This window comes from Cynoglossus semilaevis, chromosome 14 (assembly GCF_000523025.1).
Source record: "Cynoglossus semilaevis isolate Cse_v1.0 chromosome 14, Cse_v1.0, whole genome shotgun sequence".
NCBI classification, from domain to species: Eukaryota; Metazoa; Chordata; class Actinopteri; order Pleuronectiformes; family Cynoglossidae; genus Cynoglossus; species Cynoglossus semilaevis.
Window position 1 is genome coordinate 28,217,963 of NC_024320.1, and position 17,306 is coordinate 28,235,268.

A 17,306-nucleotide genomic window follows, 5' to 3' on the forward strand; every position below is an offset into this window, starting at 1 on the left:
CTTTCTTTCACATACACTGCTTCTTCAACCTTGCATGTCTTTTTCTCTGAACCCCCCATCCATCCATACACCTGAGGGGAAGTGGACTACGGCTCCTTCAGGAGCAGTCACTGGTCTTGGCCAGGTGCCACAGAAGTCCGTCCACTTCCTCCTCTGACTTAACTGTCTCCTCAACCAGCTGGGTTTTATTTTTTTTGCCTTCTTGCCACCCCTGGTGGCAGTTCAGTCATCTGTGAGTTTTCTCTGCCTCGGTTTATGCAGTCTAACAGACCAGCGTGAGGTCAGCTGATCAGAGCCCACAAACCCTGGTCACTTCACATTTATTCTCATGTTTCAACTGAAATCCACTTTGATTGTTAGTGTTGGAGTAAAATATAATGCCATCTCACTCTGCCAACTTGTGTAGCGGGAAACATTGGAACGTTTGAGTCACTCGGTCTAAAGGAGATTTGCCAGCACTTCTCTGACCTGGAATTATTGCTAATAAAAAAGCTCTTAGACCCTTTTAAACCCTGGGAGTTAGTGTCTGTTCAAGGGGAACATTACAGTCCCAGATTTCCAAGAAGATGTCGCTGGAACAGCTGTGGACTAGACTACAGCTGTGTATTTAAATTGGTTTTTAATGAAAAAAACAAAACAAATAAAACAGGATCCACTCCACTGCTGTGATGAATGTTAATATTTCTGATTGTTCTCTAATCTGTATGATTCACCGCTCTATTTTTTTAGGGTATAATGGGCAGAAAAGGAATTATTGGAAAGGTTGGTCCAGAGGGCCTAAAGGTAAATAAGGACACATGTTTCTTTACTTCTAATATATGATACATATTAATTTACTTTATTTCTAATCAGTTGATTTTTAACGCAACTTTTGGTAAAGGGGGAGTCTAATCAGTTGATTATTAACGCAACTTTTGGTAAAGGGGGAGTCCGGTGCCACTGGAAAAGTCGGAACCATGGGAGAAAGAGTAAGAAACTCTGACATCACACTTTTTTCTAAACTTTTCTAACTATTCCAATTTTACTATTTAAATCTCTGTATTTTAGGGCCTGGTGGGCTTTATAGGCCCGGGAGGAGAGGAAGGACTGGCAGGAGAGAAGGTAAAAAAGAAACACACACACATTTATTTTAGGATGTGTCTTTACCAGGTGACTTTGAAGACTGAGACTTTTGTTTGTTTTCAGGGCGATCGTGGAGAGATGGGTCTTCCTGGTCCACCTGGAGAAAAGGGAGCAACGGTAAGAAACAATGAGGAGGATGTGACGAGGAAGTGTTTGTTTTTATATACTGTATATAAATATATAAAATGAAATTCAAAGTGAAGAAATTAATCTGTTAAGAAAAACCCAGCAGGAAAATATAAATCTCTGTAATTAAACTGTGGATGTTATTCCCATGGGAATATCGTCATGTGTTGAGCCTCTGCCGTACCTGAGGGAAAAAAAATACCCATAGTGCCTTCTGTTCCTCAGGATTGTATATTACTGCGATTTTTACTGCACTCAGGCGATCCTTGTAGTTTTACTTGAAGTACTCCCCGTCATATAGCTTTAAGTTTTTACACACATCCTGGCCAGCGGGGAAACGATTAGGGGGGAAAAAGCAGCCAGGAGCAGTATGTTTTCAGTTATAAAATCATCTCCTCTGACTCTGTGTTTCTTCTTCTCCCTTCATTAGCTTTTATTGCTAAGTTGCTTCCCAGCGCAGAGAGCGTTTCTCCAGATGTATGTTTGTGTTCCTGTGTCCGTATGTGAATGAAAACCATGTATGTTTCCTAAAACAAAATGATCTGTATATATGTAGAAAATGGAATTCTCATGTAAGTCTAAAAACCCCGTCCTCATTGACGTCACGCTGACATACAGTATGTTCGATCATGTAATAGTTTCATGTCATGGTTCTACTCCTCTGGTGTGTTCCTGGGTTCATTGAGTCTATTGTGTCGCTCTTCATTCATCCTGTGTTTGTGTCTGTGTACAAACATTAGGGTCACCCAGGGACGCCAGGAGAGACTGGACCTACAGGACCACCAGGAAGACCAGTAAGACCATTTCATTTCATCTTTATTAGTGAGATGTGAAACTGGAGAGACGAGCACTGACTGTAACATTCACAGAGCCATAAAAGAAAAAAAATGTAATCCAGTGTGATCAACGTTTCTGTCAAGTGATTCTCTCTGTGAATTTCACACAGCTATACTTTTTCCCAGAGATCATATGAGAGGTGGCAGCCTTCTGCTGCATCTTCACTGCCCTGCTGTCAGTCAAAAACACAACACCTATATCTAAGTAGATGCTACTCCCCCCCCCCCGACCCCCCTTCCCTCACTTTGACCCTGCCATTGGTTGAAGGTGGGGGCCACAGAGTCACCAAAACAAACATAAACGTGAGCTCGGGGCAGCAGCAGAGGAGAATTCCAGAGCAGAGCCTTTAAATTGGCCTAAGTGTCAGATCTAACAACAATCCCTATAGTGTGTTCCCGAGGTCAGGCTGTTTCACCTCCAAGGTCAACAACCAGGGGCTCTGTGCTGCCTCAGTGTAAGAGTGTCTTTTATCGTCCTCTTTTTCTCATTTTCCTTTTGTTTGTCAGGGCTCCCCTGGAGCGACCGGGCCGGCCGGTACCAGAGGACCCAAAGGCTTGAGGGTAAGTGTGAGGTGTTATGTGTCCACTGGTGTTGAATGGAAGCAGATATACACCACTGTTATGGCTTTGTTTATTCTCAAATGTGTAAACACCCTCTGTGCGGCTGCTGTTGTAGAAATGATGTCTGACAGAAGTTTTTCTAACACAGTCAGTCAGTTCTTATAACTGCAGGAAAATACCCACAAGAAAGACTGACATCTGTCGTACTGCACGGCCTTTGTCGAGGTAAACAAGACCTCATTTTTGTGGGAACAAGATTTATGGTCAGTAATGAATCCAGCTCTTGGTTGAAGTTGCTGAGTCCCCAAAACTCACAGAGCTGTGACTGTAAAACTGCTAGGGTAACACTTTCCAAACTATGGTTACACAGCTGCAGTAGAAGCTAACAGGATGAAACTTTCAGAGATCGTCAAAGATTCATTATGCAGGAATGTATAACAAAGAGCATGCAGCTTCTTCTCTGCCCATTAGGGGGTGCAAATACTCCCTTTCCTGTTTGTGGGTTGTGTTAATGGAAAAATTATGATTGGCTCAGAATCAAATTGATCAAATGAGTGAAACCAAAATGAGTGTCTTCCTTTAAGCTGATCCCACTCCTTCCCCAACATCGACTTCTTCTTTGCAATATAATTTCTTTACTGCCACCTGCTGGGTCTATTACATAGTTTCAGCCAGAGTCAGTTTTCCACATTCGCAAAAGGAAGGAAAAGGGAGGAAGAACATTTCCGCACACGCTGCCATTAACCTACAGAAATGACTCCTGAAAAAAGATCAGCTGTCTTTTCAACAGCTGAGTTTAACATCTGACAAAACTGTCATCACATCAGCATCACGACAGATTGGTCCCTGTAGTGTACGGTGTTCAGTTTTTGTTCCAGATTGATAGAATCTCCACATAATGCCTGATCTCAAGCACAGGATTTGGCCAATATTTCAGAAAGAAAATTACATTTTCCAGAGAGACTCACAATGGATTATGGGAGTATTTATGTTTTAATAGAAAATGACAATCATGTATAATAACATCAGTAAAGACTAAGAGCTGCAGCAGTGATGTTTAATACAGTGGAAGTGACGTTTGTGGTGAAATGTAGGCCTTTATTGAAGGTTCTTTAAATATGTCTCCTATCACTAATATCAAATCAGCCAGCTGGAGAAAACAGTTTCATGCTTTTTTTTTTTTTAATCTCAGCCATCATTAAAGCTGTTTCTGGATGTTGTCGGCCTGGACACACTCTTGTGTCTCAAGCTGTGTTTTCCATTAATACTAGTGTCAGCAGTTTCCACTGCCAGTAAATCGGTCTGCTGCTTTTTTTCCCCCCGCACTGCACGCGTAGAAACCTGTGTGTAACAGGCCAAAAGATACAGAAGTGTTTTTTCTTATTGCACCCACAGCCGCACTCACCTGGAACTTAAACAAACAGTACTTTGCATTTGAGTTTTGTTTAAGACAGACTGAATTTTTTAGGTGCTGAAAATAAAGTATTAAAAGAAGATTTCACATTAATAAAAATATGGCTTCACTTATGGCTTTCATACAACATAAGATCATGTTACCCTATCAATTTGAAGTCGACGTCGTTGGCCCGCCTGAGTAACACATCTGTGAGTGAAATGGAAATGATTCGATGTCACGCCGCTCGTCTTTTAGATGTTGGCGTTTTGGCAAAAGGACAAAGAAACTTAACAAGAGGGTTCAGTGTGATGGAAACATGGAACTCCATTGTTTACTAACAGAGAAATATCGTGGCATCAGTCTGTCTAGAGCCGCGACTGTCTGTCTGTATTTGATTTGCATCAAACTTAGATGGTCGATGTCAGCCAAAAGAAATCAGGCAAATTTGACGAATCAGCCTTTTTAACAAATAACTTCTCATCTCGCCTGACGCGCTAATGTCTTCCATATTGAGGAGCATCTCCAGCTCCTCCCTCCCCCTCCTCTTCCCCCTCCTCCGTCCTCCCTCTCTCTCCTTACAGTAACTGTTTATTATTGAGCTGCTTTGACTAAATGTTTTTGATTGTTTTAGTTCATGCCTTTGTTCAGTTACCGTTACAGTAACTCTCTGTGATCCACTGGCTTCAAAGTCAGATATTTGAGTGTTTTTTCAAGGCCAAACGGAGGGAAAACACTTTCACCACACATCAGCTAATCAGGCTGTGTAAACATAAGCTGTGCAGAGCAGGTACCGCAGACAGGAATGTTATTGAGTGCTGCTTCTCCAGCTCCGTTCATAATAGCACTTTGAACAGTGGCTTCCTCAGCATATGACAGTACAGATACTCAATATAAGGCTCCAGGGCCAGATATGGTCCACAATGGTCCTGTCACAGATGACGGAACTTTGATAAGACAGTACAGTTATTACAAGACAAAACAATATTGTTTTTGTTTTATTTACATTTCTATTGGGGAAAATAATGAAACATACATTTGAGATAACATTACTTTGCGTTGATTCTGAAATTCATGACAGTTAGATGGGGTCAGCATGGAAACATTTGGGAACCCCCTAGTCAACACGTAAAGCAGCTGGAATAACAGTGTTCTAGGAAGTTGGTGTAGTACCATTGTAGAACCACTGGGCTTCTTCTTCTTCTTCTTCTTCATCTTCTTCTTCTTCTTCTCTTTTTCTTCCTTTTCTTCTTCTTCTTCTTTCTCCTCTTTTTCTTCTTTTTCTTCTTCTTCTCTTTTTCTTCCTTTTCTTCTTCTTCTTCTTTCTCCTCTTTTTCTTCTTTTTCTTCTTCTTCTTTCTCCTCTTTTTCTTTTTGTCCTTCACTCTCTAATGGAATTTGACAGCCGATGAGTTGCATAACTGCCACTTACCAGGAACAGTCTGCAAAACTAGAAATGCCAGATGACAAAGTCTCTGCAACCCATCATTTCAAGTGCCTTCTTAAAAATAACTGAGGAAAAGGCTTTAGTAAATCTTTTATAATTCCAGCACATCCTGTCTTAGAATTCTTAACGTAGCACCTTTGTTCCATATGTGATACTTTCCCGCCGTGGTCTCTATCACAATTCAAAATTTTAAAAATAGATTGGAATAGTTATGTTTTAAGATAAGAATTGATCTCATAGCAAACGATGACGATGAAATCATAAACGATGAGATGTCGACGACCCTCCGTGTCAGTGAGCTACTATAGGCTGCAGGTGCAGAGCAGATGGACTGTGCTGCTCCACTGTCTGTCTTCCATTTATAACCACTGCTCAGTGGACAAGCAGGCCTGTCAGCAACTCACACTGAGTACATTTGACAACTGCACCGAGTAAAATGTCGGATTTCTGTCTGATTTCTGCCGTGTGTGTCCACACTGTTGGCTTTGATTGTGCACTCGTACAAAAACTGCTGCTGCCAAGTAAGGCACCGCAGAGCTGTGTCTGATTATACTCTGCTACTGTACTCACATGTTTACATCTAACACACACATACAAGGCGAGTACTTCCTCCTATACTTGAGAAAGTGAACATTACAGACACAGTACAGACGCAGTACAGTCAGAACTGCACCAGCTCATTTACACGTCTGTCTGGCTGTATCACAGTGGCCTCTGTTGGTGACATTGTCTTAGTATGTTGTTTTTTTTTCTTATTTTTTTAGGGAGCAGTTGGGCCTGACGGTTCACCAGGAGAGACGGGGTTAAAGGGCAAGAAGGTAAAAATGCTCATTCAGCATTTCTACACCTGTGAAGCTCTAAACCTTCAGGACGTCACACTGTGTTTACACATGAGTAATGATCGTAAAGTAGCACAGAAATAAACCATGAATTCTCAGCAGAAATAATAGGTTCCCAGCACCAGAACATCAAACCACACAGCATCTTCATCCAGGCAGGAAATACTGTACCGTCCACTGGGAGCTGACATTTCTCAACACATAACTATCGCTCATCCTTCCCTCTCTCCACAGGGTCCTGACGGTCCTCCAGGAAAAACAGGCTTCCCTGGACCACAGGTAAAGAACACTGGGGTCTTTTAAAACTTTTCCACCTCTTCCTGTCATATATTTTTGTTTTTAATGATCCTCTGGAGAGGCAAGACTTCAGTATGATTTAGAATGCTGACATGATAGCTACAGAGCGGCGGGCCTCAGTTAGAAATGGGAATTTGATTTTGAAGTTGACTAATCCCCTCAGGGTTTCTGCCAGATTTAAATAAAAGTCAAGTCAAAGTTGTGTTTTTTTTTCACAGCTCACAAGAGAAATCTTGTGTCAACTTAATGTTGTCTTTGATATGAGTAGTAGAGTAGGGCTTTATTCATCCCCCTTGGGGGAAACATACTAACGATGTTCCCTGACCGGGAATCGAACCCGGGCCGCGGCGGTGAGAGCGCCGAATCCTAACCACTAGACCACCAGGGAATATGACTACTATGCTATACCTTTGTACTTTTTTATTTATAGCACTGTTTGTTAATGTCCTGGACTGTGTGAACATAAAATGGAGATTACTTATGTGTTCTTTTATTACCAGACACTTCACAGTTAAATCACATTTAAAAATCTCGGTAAATTTCAACTGTACTCTTGTCTTTGTCACGGACTGATTTTGGTTTATTTTTCTGTGTCCCTGCAGGGGAAGATTGGAGAAACAGGAGAAACTGGACCCAAAGGATTTCCTGTGAGTTTCCTCATCTATAAAACAACTCATAAAAAAAACTCGTACTAAACAACTGCTACACAAACAGACACGTTCTCCAGAGGTGAACAGTAGGCGTTATATTCTGCAAATATTTTACATTGTTTTGTTGCGTATTCAAGTCTTTTCATCCATGTGGGCCTCATGTGGAGCAGATTAGGCTGCATAGATATACAAAGTAGAACAGGGATTTTTACTGGGCACACGCTGTGGGTCACTGAGGAGAGTGCACCACAAATGTTATTATTAATCAAAATCAATATGATCAACCACACATTTTATTATTAATCAAAATCAATATGATCAAATTGACAAAGTTCAAAGAGAGAAAATAAAAGTGCAGTTTTGACATCATCACTTCAACCTTGATGCCTCACCTGTGATGTGACATTTGAGGCCACCAGTAGGTCCCGCCCCACACTTTGAGAAGCACTGCGCTAAACTTACTTCTTACATCTGTCTTTAAGTACTTTTGATCATAATGATCAGTATTTTATTTTATTTATTTTTTCTGTAATTCATGAAGGATTTAATTTCTGAAGATAATATTTTTTCTGTAGTTCATGAAGGATTTAATTTCTGAAGATATTCCATGTTTTTGTACCTACATAAGCTTATGGATTATGTATCAGTAAAGAGCTGGTATGTGGCTGAATATTCAGAACCTCTTGACCTGTTTTTCCAGGGTATCCAAGGCCCTTCAGGACCTCCAGGGGACAAGGGGATTCCAGGCGAACCAGTATGATTCACTTAAATCTTTATATATAATAATTAAACTGGCTGTCGTTAGTCTTTTCCATCACCTTTAATTAACTGCCATTATTTAACATTTCCCTTTTATACCGTCATAATTTGAATTTAATCCTCAACAATCGCAAAATCATTGTGTTTAATTAAGGAAATAAACCTTTTACTTTCGATCTGTTGATGCTTTCACTGATATATCATAGATAGATCAGTACTAAGAACTGCTAAGAGCTTCTATCTTTGAATATGAAAGCCCAAAGGTGACATTTGTTATACTGTTGCTGCCGCAAGTGGCGAGAACTGATACTGCAGTGAACTCAGATTATGAAATATTCATGACAGTGTTTCAGTGTTTTGAAGCCGACAGTATTTAGTGACGTTACATTCACAGCCCTCAGATGTTCTATGCAAAGATCCACTGCTACATTTGTACTTATTTGAATGACTTATTTGTATTTATTAAATGTGACATGATGTTTATCAGTATGAAACATGTTGATTTATACTGTCACACACAGGGACCAGCTGGGCCACCAGGGACTCTAGGACTGTTGGGAGAAATCGGACACGCAGTAAGAGACTTTGCAAGCACACACACACACACACACACACACACACACATTTATAATCTATAATTTAGTCATTAGGCCTGCCAAGAAATATCCAAACATTTTCCTTTCTCCCATTTTCTCATAAATAAGGGGCCTCCAGGTAAAGCAGGGGAGCCAGGGCTACCAGGAGAACCAGGAGAGAAGGTGAGGAAATATTGTATTTTATTTCAGAATTGACCAATATTTTATCTATATATTATGTTTATTATTTGCTACTTTGTTTATGTCAAATTATTCCTCTGTGTTTCAGGGAGCCATTGGTCCTGCAGGAAACATCGGAGAACAGGGACTAATAGGACAACGGGTAAATTTATGAGCGTGAATGTATCAACAAAATGTACACCTAAAAAAAAGGAGCTTTTAATGGTATTAACTTTTATCTGCTAACAGGGAGAACCAGGCCTAGAGGGCGAAACTGGTCCAGGTGGTCCTGATGGAGCCAAGGTGAGAAGTTGTCCCAGAATGTCCAAGGTGTCATGTGTTTGGATATGGAGACAACAACAGGTTTAAACTTTATACTTTCAGGTCTAGTTTAGATATAAGTTTTTGTGTATGTTCTCAGGGTGACAAAGGTGACATGGGTCAGGAGGGCGATAAAGGAGAGAAAGGTGAAATTGGGCTGAAGGGTAAAGAAGGCCCACCTGGAAGTCCTGGACTGACTGGTGTTAGAGTGAGTCACTTTATCACCTTATCTCCGCTTCTCTCTTCTCTCACTTAATTGTAACATAAATTTATCTTTTTGGGGTTTTTTTCTCTTTAGGGTCAAGAGGGCAAATCTGGCAAAATTGGAGAAAGAGGAAAACAAGGATCGAAGGTATTCAAGTCAGATTCTGCCTGATGTCAGAATAGAATTCACTAATGTACCATACAAAAGCAGAAAAAATACAAAGTGTTTTTCGCTTGGTTTTTTTGTCAGGGGGCTAAAGGTCAACAGGGTCACCTTGGAGAGACTGGAACAGTAGGAAAGACGGGGCCGATGGGTTTTGTTGGACCGAAAGGATCAAGAGGAACTATTGGACATGTGGTAAAGAGGAAGAAGATAAAAAAAATATCCATCAATAAAAGTTTAAAATGATCATCTGTACAACTGTGGACTGAGGGTAAAATATTTTCTTCCTTCAGGGGGCTCCGGGTCGAATGGGTCAACAAGGTGAAACTGGTATTCCAGGTTATGAGGTAAGACCATACAGTATCCTGTCACAGCTGTTATGATCATTCTCCCTTTTGTTTGGTGTTTGCACTAAAACATTTCCTGGATCTGTCTCTGCAGGGCCACCAGGGACCACAGGGCTCCCTGGGGTCTCCAGGACCAAAAGGTGAAAAGGTACACGTCTTTAACTTTATCCTTTTAAATGCAAACTCCTTCCCTTTGTCTCCAAAAATAATAAAATGTTAATGCCAAATACTATACTTTTGTGTGGTTGAGAATACGACTCATTCTAAAGTGGATGAGGTTCCAGGCCGACTTTGGGCTTTGGACTAAGTTTTTCCTGATCGGCTTTGTTTTATTGACCCATGTTTCCCGCTGTTCCAAACTTCTCCTGCAGGGCGAGCAGGGGGACGATGGAAAAGTAGAGGGTCCTCCTGGTTCTCCAGGTGACATAGTAAGTCACACCTGACTTATTTCTCTTCCTTCTGTTGATTTGCCTGGTAAATGGTGACACGAATGAAATATTTTGTCGATTTCCTTTAAAACTCGCTGTGTCGTATGTTTGAATCAGGGCCCTCCAGGTGACAGAGGCGAAAGAGGCGAATCAGGAGATCCAGGATATAAAGTACGACTTAAAAAGTTTTTTGTTTTTTTTCAAATAGTATCAACACAGTGTGAGGCCAATGTGTTGTTACTCTGTCTTTAGGGTCAGGTTGGTTTGGACGGAGAGAGAGGCAGACCTGGAGCTCCGGGACAACCAGTGAGTGTTATTTTTTATGTAGTGCTGACACTGTTTTTTTTTTTATTATTATCTTTGCTTTTTAACACATCTCTACTGACGATTCTAGGGACATCCTGGGCCCCGTGGTGTGCAAGGACTCAAAGGTGCAAAAGGAGATCTAGTAAGAACTGTTTTTCTATATGTTTTTCTAAATGTTTAAAAAGTCTAAGTGTAAAATTTAGCTTCATAGTGTTGGTGGATTTTTGTCATAATTGTGCATCTTGAAAATGTCTTGTGAAATACTTTGACCCTTGTCTTCAATTATATGAATCAGTCTGCAGCCATTTCAAATCCATTTGGCAATTTTATTAGTCGGTTTTTCACCTGTAGACTCAGTGATGCTGGCCCAGTGTCTGACCTGTAGTTGAAAACTCCAAGAACCCATTCTGGGTGTTGAGATGGTATATGAAGCGCTAAGTGCTTTGGTAAAATGACAACGTGTATCAACTGTGTATTAGAACAATGATAACTGGATGGACTGTGGAATTATATACAGTTCACATCCTTCTGGTCATTCATTAAAAAAAACAACAACAATAAACACGTTCCTTATATTTTAAAGATTTTTAAAATTTCAATGTTTCTCTTCATTAAGGGTCAAAAGGGGAAAAAGGGACAGACTGGACCAAAAGGAACCAGAGGGACAGAGGTGAGTTGATGATTTTTGCAAGTGATCTATTACAAAAGAGACATATATTCATTAAAAAACACAACTTAGAACAAAACCTGCTTTAAAATGTATCTTCTAGACAAATTCAACAACTGAGCTACAGTAGAAAATATTATCTCATTGAGTTTCTGTTAAGGCTTGTGTTCTTCCCTTCAGGGTAGTGGTGGTCCTCCTGGTCCCAGAGGTGTGGTGGGTCGTGAGGGACAGGAGGGTGTACCAGGGGTGGACGGAGTTCCAGGCAAAGACGGCAGTATAGGCATGCCGGTGAGATCAACAGTGAAAATACATGTTTTAAATATCAATATAACACTTTAATATTTAAAAATCAACTCAATATTTATCCACATGGTTGTAAAAATACAGCTACTGTAATATTTATCTTTTCGCATATTTCTATTGTGAAGACTAAATATCATTTGTCTCCATGTATATCTAGGGAGAGCACGGAGATGATGGAGAGACTGGTCTTCCTGGAAAAGCTGGTGCACGTGGCAAAACCGGTGTTCCAGGACTCCCGGGAGATCAGGGCGGCATCGGACCAAAGGTAAAGGAGAATTCTAGAACACTGGACGACACCATATTATTCTTATAGCGAACACTTCAGGATTTTTGTACGCTTATGTGTTTATTCATCCAGGGTGAACAGGGTCTTCGTGGCCAGACTGGAGCTGCTGGTAAAAGAGGCTTCATCGGTGGAATGGGACTTCCGGGGCCACAGGGAGACCAGGGACCTAAAGGACAACCTGTGAGCAACCCTGCATATAATACATGAAATATATAAAACAGATAATGACATTTCTCTGAGGGTTTTAAGGCTTTAATTTAATTCTTGTCTGAACTCTTGTTTGTTCAGGGTGACACAGGCGAACAAGGTTTTCCAGGGTTTCTGGGAGTTTTTGGACCAAGGGTATGTCCAGCTGAGTTTGCATACAACTAACACATGTTGTTCATTTTGGAAATAGTCGTTTGCATTTTTCTCTTTAAATGTAAAGCAGTTGCTGTTTATGATGTGAAAAAATCCATAATGAAAAGAAGAGACTCATGGATAAACTTTAAATCTGTTATGGTTCTTCAACTATACAATATTTGTTCTTTCATTGCCACGATTGCATTTACAGCTGCTCCAACTCTTTTGACTGGATTTGAGTGGGGCATAAACAAACATAGAAGAAAAAAACAAGAACAAACAAACAACAAAACTGTTTAGATGCTGGTTTAGCAAACTAAAAAAATCTGGAATTCACCAATCCCATTCCAAAATAATTAGTTAACTGTAAAGTTATGATAAGACTGCCTTTAGTAATACATATAAATATGTCTTGTTCTGGTACCGAGTGTAGCCTGTGTTTGACGCACTTCGAATATAGATGTGATCCAATCAGTAATTATAACAGAGAAGTCAGTGACATCATTTTATCCATCTCTCCTTCATCATCAAGTCAATCCTCCCGCTTTTGTCCAGTCAATGATCTGAGCCTCATGATCCATTCTGGAACAATCTCCCAACAACTAGTTGAAAGAACGGCATTGTGATTGACATAACTGTGAATACACACAGACCTCCAACATACTTTGGCTTCTTTGTTGTGTGGTAATAAAAATCTGCAGAAATCAAGACAGAGGAGTTTGTCAGGGAGGCTGGAAATATTGTCGTCATTATGGAATTCATTATCGATGTCATATTTTCCAAGACGAACAAAATAAGACATTTAAGAAGTTGGACCAAAAAAAAAAAAAGCTTTGTAAAGTTTGTGATGAGTGTGTGTGAAGATAATTGTCTGGCTTGGTTACAGGGGCCTCCAGGAGACTTTGGGCCAAAGGGCACTCAGGGGCCAAAGGGGCCACAGGGTGCAATGGTAGGTAGTACTTAGTGATCTCAGGAAGGTGAGACAAAAATATACTGGGAACCAGATTTCATGATTTTTCACCAACTCCCTTTTGTCCTTCAGGGCAGAGGAGGTGTCGTCGGCCCCATAGGAATCATTGGTCCCGGTGGCAGAGCAGTATGTACAGCATCATCAACAGCAGCTTTTTTTTCTGTCATTCTCCATCAGTTTATTGGATGTGTGCTTCTTTTCACAGGGTCCCAGAGGAGACAAGGGCAATCGTGGAGAGACTGTGAGTTTTCTTGTCCTCTTGGTTCTATTATCTGTAGTTCTACTGTGTGTTTTTGTTGTTTTTTTTTTTTCTTACTGAACCTGTGTTCTAAGTTTCTCCTTGCAGGGATTACAAGGACCAAGGGTATGTTTTCATTGTTTACCATCCACCCTTTTGTGTTTCACTGAGGATATTTAATTACACAGAAGCTCATCCAGCATGTTGTCCTTCTCCATCAGGGATCTCCTGGCCCACGTGGACCCCCTGGACTTCCAGTAGGTTTTCCACCTTTATATTTTTCAGTTGTGTGTCACGTTCATGATGGATCATCTGAACAAATCATATTTTCTTCTTCCAGGGCCCTCCAGGCGTCCCACCATCGTTTGTAAGTCACGTTATGTTTGTTTGTCCACAGAAGATACTTTTGTCATAGTAAAATAAAACATTTAAGAAATGGTTTTCTTCACGTAGAAAGAAGATGGCGTCTTGTTTGTGAATTCACACACTCCACTCAGGACTGAGGTAACTACAGTTCAACAACTACAGTTCTCTTTTCTTTATTGTTTTATTCTCTCTCTGTTGAAACCTGACAGATCTGTATTTTTCTGCCTACTTCTCAGAATAAGCTAGTGATGGACCTGCCCGTGTATGACCACGGAGCGGAGATCTTTAAGACCCTCCACTACCTCAGTAACCTGATCCAGAGCATGAAGAACCCACTGGGCACTCGGGACAACCCCGCCCGCATCTGCAGGGATCTGCACAGCTGTGAAATGAAGTTAAATGACGGTGAGGATGGGAGTTTGTTGTGATACTGACGAAGATGAAGTCATTTAACTTTAAAATGACAAATATTGTCATATATGTCTCCCATTTCTAAGGCGCTTATTGGATCGACCCCAACCTGGGCTGTTCATCAGATACAATCGAAGTGTCCTGTAACTTCACTGGAGGTGGACAGACGTGCCTGAAGCCAGTGACAGTAACTAAGGTATTAAAAACACAATAACATACAACAGAAGGATTATTCCAATCCAAAAGGAAACCAAAATTTGATTACATATCAATAAAACTAAGGATAAAAGAAATCAAAATTAATATATATATAAAATAAATGAATTTAAAATGAAAAACATTGTCTACTGCTTTTCTTACCTTAACTGAGTTAATTTAAAATAACTAAATGACGCACAATGTCGACCAAATAAGCCTCAAAAAAAGTTTTTGGTTAGTAAATACCTCATCTAAGCTCTATGATGTTAAACATTAGCGTATTTTAGCACTAATGCACATCTTTAGATGTTTTATTAAATTGTTTCTATTGGAATAGAACAAATCTTATAGTAAGTCTGGCTCCTGTCTTTGTCCCTGATGTTAATCCCTTTTAAATACAGATTCACACATTTCTTTTTCTCAAATTTCTGTCTAAAGTCACAAGGGTTTCAATCTAATGGTTTCGCCTCTAGTTCAATATTTTGACTAAAATTCTTTCTGCCTCTCTGATCAGCCAACAGTCACTGTTGGTCGTGTCCAGATGAACTTCCTCCACCTGCTGAGCTCAGAAGCTGTGCAGCACATCATCATCCACTGCCTGAACGTCTCAGTTTGGAGCTCAACTGAGGATCAGCCAGTCGCCCAGTCTGTGATGTTCAAGGCCTGGAGCGGGGAGGTGTTTGAGTTGGGAGGAGAACTCGAGCCAGATGTAATAGAAGACTCCTGCTCGGTATGACTCTCTCATCCACTACTGCTTTTTTTGTTCATATCATTAACCTTTTAGGCTTTCAAAACAAACCGTACAGAAATACTGTGTTGGATTAATCACTGACTTTAAAATCTTGGTTTCAGATTAAAGATGGCCGCTGGCACCAGACGCATTTTGTGTTCCACTCCCTGGACCCCACCTTGCTCCCTGTGGTTGACATCTTCAACCTTCCAGTCTCTACACCTGGCTCACATTACCATCTAGAAGTCGGTCCTGTGTGTTTCCTGTGACGGCTGCAGTGTCGACCCTAAGAAACCTGAGCCCAGGGTCAGCGCCCTTCAGATGACATTGTCAAGCAGATGAGGAGACGTAGCAATCTCCTTCGTAGTGAGGCCCAACATTGCCCAAGCGAGATCAAATCCCCAACTCCTTATCGACTCCTGCTTCACTGTGCCTAAATCCCATTGGACTGCAGGCACAGAGGGAGGACCTACAGGTGAGCAGGAGGTACTACAGAAGATCTAGGGAAGGAGAAGGGAGTTCTTGCACTAATGTCTCCTCAGTATGGCATAGGCTTCTTGAAGCTCTTCAAGAAGGATCTACATGTACAACTGCTTGATGGCCCCATGCCACACAGTCTCTCTGGAACACTGTTGAGTGAAGGGAGACCAAGGCCAAGTCAGTCAGTGGACGTTATAGTAACTTATTTTTGTAACTTTATACAGTTCGTATGCTGTGTGTATTTTTTCTTTAAAACCAGGAATTCATTTCTGTCAAGAGAAGGATTAAAGTAATGGGATCAGTTCAGTGTACATATAGTAATGATACATAATATTAACTTTTATACATGTATATCTTATGTATAGAAATAATCTTCAAGTGCAATAGAAAAAAAAAACGGGAAGAAAATTAAATATTTTAAAAATACTTTAACCTATGGAAGGATTTTTTTTTCAGGGGTGTCAGTCTATTCAGCTCTGTGGCTTGTGTCCCTGTGACCTCCCCAATGTGATGTCTTTTTAGAGGCAGACTCACAGTCTCAGCCAACACATCTGTGTTCACTAGTGATTCCTCCCCTCTGTGGGAAAACAAGTGACACCCAGTCATCTCTCAGTAAAATACATCTGAAACCACCGACTAATGCATGCAACTCATCCACAGTTCATCAAATAGTCAATACTCATGCTGTCCTACACCAACTGCAACTGAGGATTTGGAAAAAAAAATTATATATATATGTGGATGTGGAGATTAGAGGTCAGAATAAAAAAATTAAAGAGTATAGCTCTAAAGTTCTCAAGTGTTTTATTTTTTCACTGCTCATTTGCCGGCTGTCAACAGGCCTGCAATTTTCACATGTAAAAATAAAAATAGCAGAAGGGAAGATTTTTATTATTTACTCAGCAGCATATGGGACTGGGAGTGGACAGACTACAGACTTAGAGGAGAACTGAGCCACGGGAGAAAAGGGATTGTGGGTCCAGGAATTAAAACAGAACCCCTCGTTTGTAACCCCACCTTCTCTCTAATGCATGGTGCTAAGTAATTTATGAAAAGGTGCTAACTGTAGTGCTGTAATTACACCACTTAACTAAAGTATTGTATTTGTAATGCCTGCTTATAAGAATAATAATAATTAAAAAAGTCCGTTTATCTCAACGTTTATGTTAAGTCATGCACTATAATAGTGTTGCCCATTCCAAAAGTTGTTGAAATTTACTACAGATGCTCATCCTACAGGATACATTTTTCAAGTAATACGTATAAAACACATACTCATTTTTTCCCCACACAGTTACAGGGTTTTGACGTATTTGTTTTGAAAGTAAAGATCAGTTTTATCTGTATAAAGCCCCGCTGGAGGCATATGAAATATGTTTAAAGACACTAGTGGAGATAGTACTGATAAAATGAAACTCTTTGCTGTAGCTGGACACAAGTGTGTATAATTGTGCAAATCTTGTTGTATACAGTGGATCCCCTCTTATTTAATGTTATTTAATGTTAACACAGTTGCAGACTAAGCAGTAATTCTTGGCTAAAGCAATGCTACTATCAATGACACATCATATATATATATATACATATATATACATACATATATATATATATATATATATATATATTTATGTATATATATATATATTCCCAACTGGTCTTGGAGTTTAAAGATCTTATGTGTAAATTTAGGGCTCCAGAGAACAAATTTATTGCAATGTTAATTATCTTATATTTTTTTATTTTCTTTTTTGTTATGTCGCTT

General features: G+C 40.2%; 1 protein-coding gene and 1 non-coding gene across 2 annotated transcripts in view; one reads left to right on the top strand and one right to left on the bottom strand.

Moving 5' to 3' along the window:
* Positions 1-17,122, top strand: part of col27a1a (collagen, type XXVII, alpha 1a) — a 62,077-nt gene extending 44,955 nt beyond the window's left edge. The window contains exons 24-62 of the mRNA XM_025062314.1: positions 730-783; positions 924-968; positions 1,048-1,101; positions 1,186-1,239; positions 1,989-2,042; positions 2,592-2,645; positions 6,249-6,302; positions 6,558-6,602; positions 7,223-7,267; positions 7,971-8,024; positions 8,551-8,604; positions 8,734-8,787; positions 8,894-8,947; positions 9,034-9,087; positions 9,206-9,313; positions 9,404-9,457; positions 9,560-9,667; positions 9,766-9,819; positions 9,914-9,967; positions 10,191-10,247; positions 10,365-10,418; positions 10,500-10,553; positions 10,642-10,695; positions 11,170-11,223; positions 11,401-11,508; positions 11,681-11,788; positions 11,882-11,989; positions 12,098-12,151; positions 13,038-13,100; positions 13,194-13,247; positions 13,327-13,362; positions 13,468-13,485; positions 13,581-13,616; positions 13,700-13,726; positions 13,813-13,863; positions 13,962-14,130; positions 14,223-14,332; positions 14,849-15,064; positions 15,187-17,122. Coding sequence (XP_024918082.1) covers positions 730-783; positions 924-968; positions 1,048-1,101; positions 1,186-1,239; positions 1,989-2,042; positions 2,592-2,645; positions 6,249-6,302; positions 6,558-6,602; positions 7,223-7,267; positions 7,971-8,024; positions 8,551-8,604; positions 8,734-8,787; positions 8,894-8,947; positions 9,034-9,087; positions 9,206-9,313; positions 9,404-9,457; positions 9,560-9,667; positions 9,766-9,819; positions 9,914-9,967; positions 10,191-10,247; positions 10,365-10,418; positions 10,500-10,553; positions 10,642-10,695; positions 11,170-11,223; positions 11,401-11,508; positions 11,681-11,788; positions 11,882-11,989; positions 12,098-12,151; positions 13,038-13,100; positions 13,194-13,247; positions 13,327-13,362; positions 13,468-13,485; positions 13,581-13,616; positions 13,700-13,726; positions 13,813-13,863; positions 13,962-14,130; positions 14,223-14,332; positions 14,849-15,064; positions 15,187-15,333 — 2,685 coding nt within the window. The 3' untranslated portion in view covers positions 15,334-17,122. The remainder of the gene's footprint in view (positions 1-729; positions 784-923; positions 969-1,047; positions 1,102-1,185; positions 1,240-1,988; positions 2,043-2,591; positions 2,646-6,248; positions 6,303-6,557; positions 6,603-7,222; positions 7,268-7,970; positions 8,025-8,550; positions 8,605-8,733; positions 8,788-8,893; positions 8,948-9,033; positions 9,088-9,205; positions 9,314-9,403; positions 9,458-9,559; positions 9,668-9,765; positions 9,820-9,913; positions 9,968-10,190; positions 10,248-10,364; positions 10,419-10,499; positions 10,554-10,641; positions 10,696-11,169; positions 11,224-11,400; positions 11,509-11,680; positions 11,789-11,881; positions 11,990-12,097; positions 12,152-13,037; positions 13,101-13,193; positions 13,248-13,326; positions 13,363-13,467; positions 13,486-13,580; positions 13,617-13,699; positions 13,727-13,812; positions 13,864-13,961; positions 14,131-14,222; positions 14,333-14,848; positions 15,065-15,186) is intronic.
* trnae-cuc (transfer RNA glutamic acid (anticodon CUC)) lies at positions 6,937-7,008 on the bottom strand. Its single transcript has one exon. It is a non-coding gene; the product is annotated as a tRNA-Glu (tRNA).
* Positions 17,123-17,306: the final 184 nt, after the last annotated feature.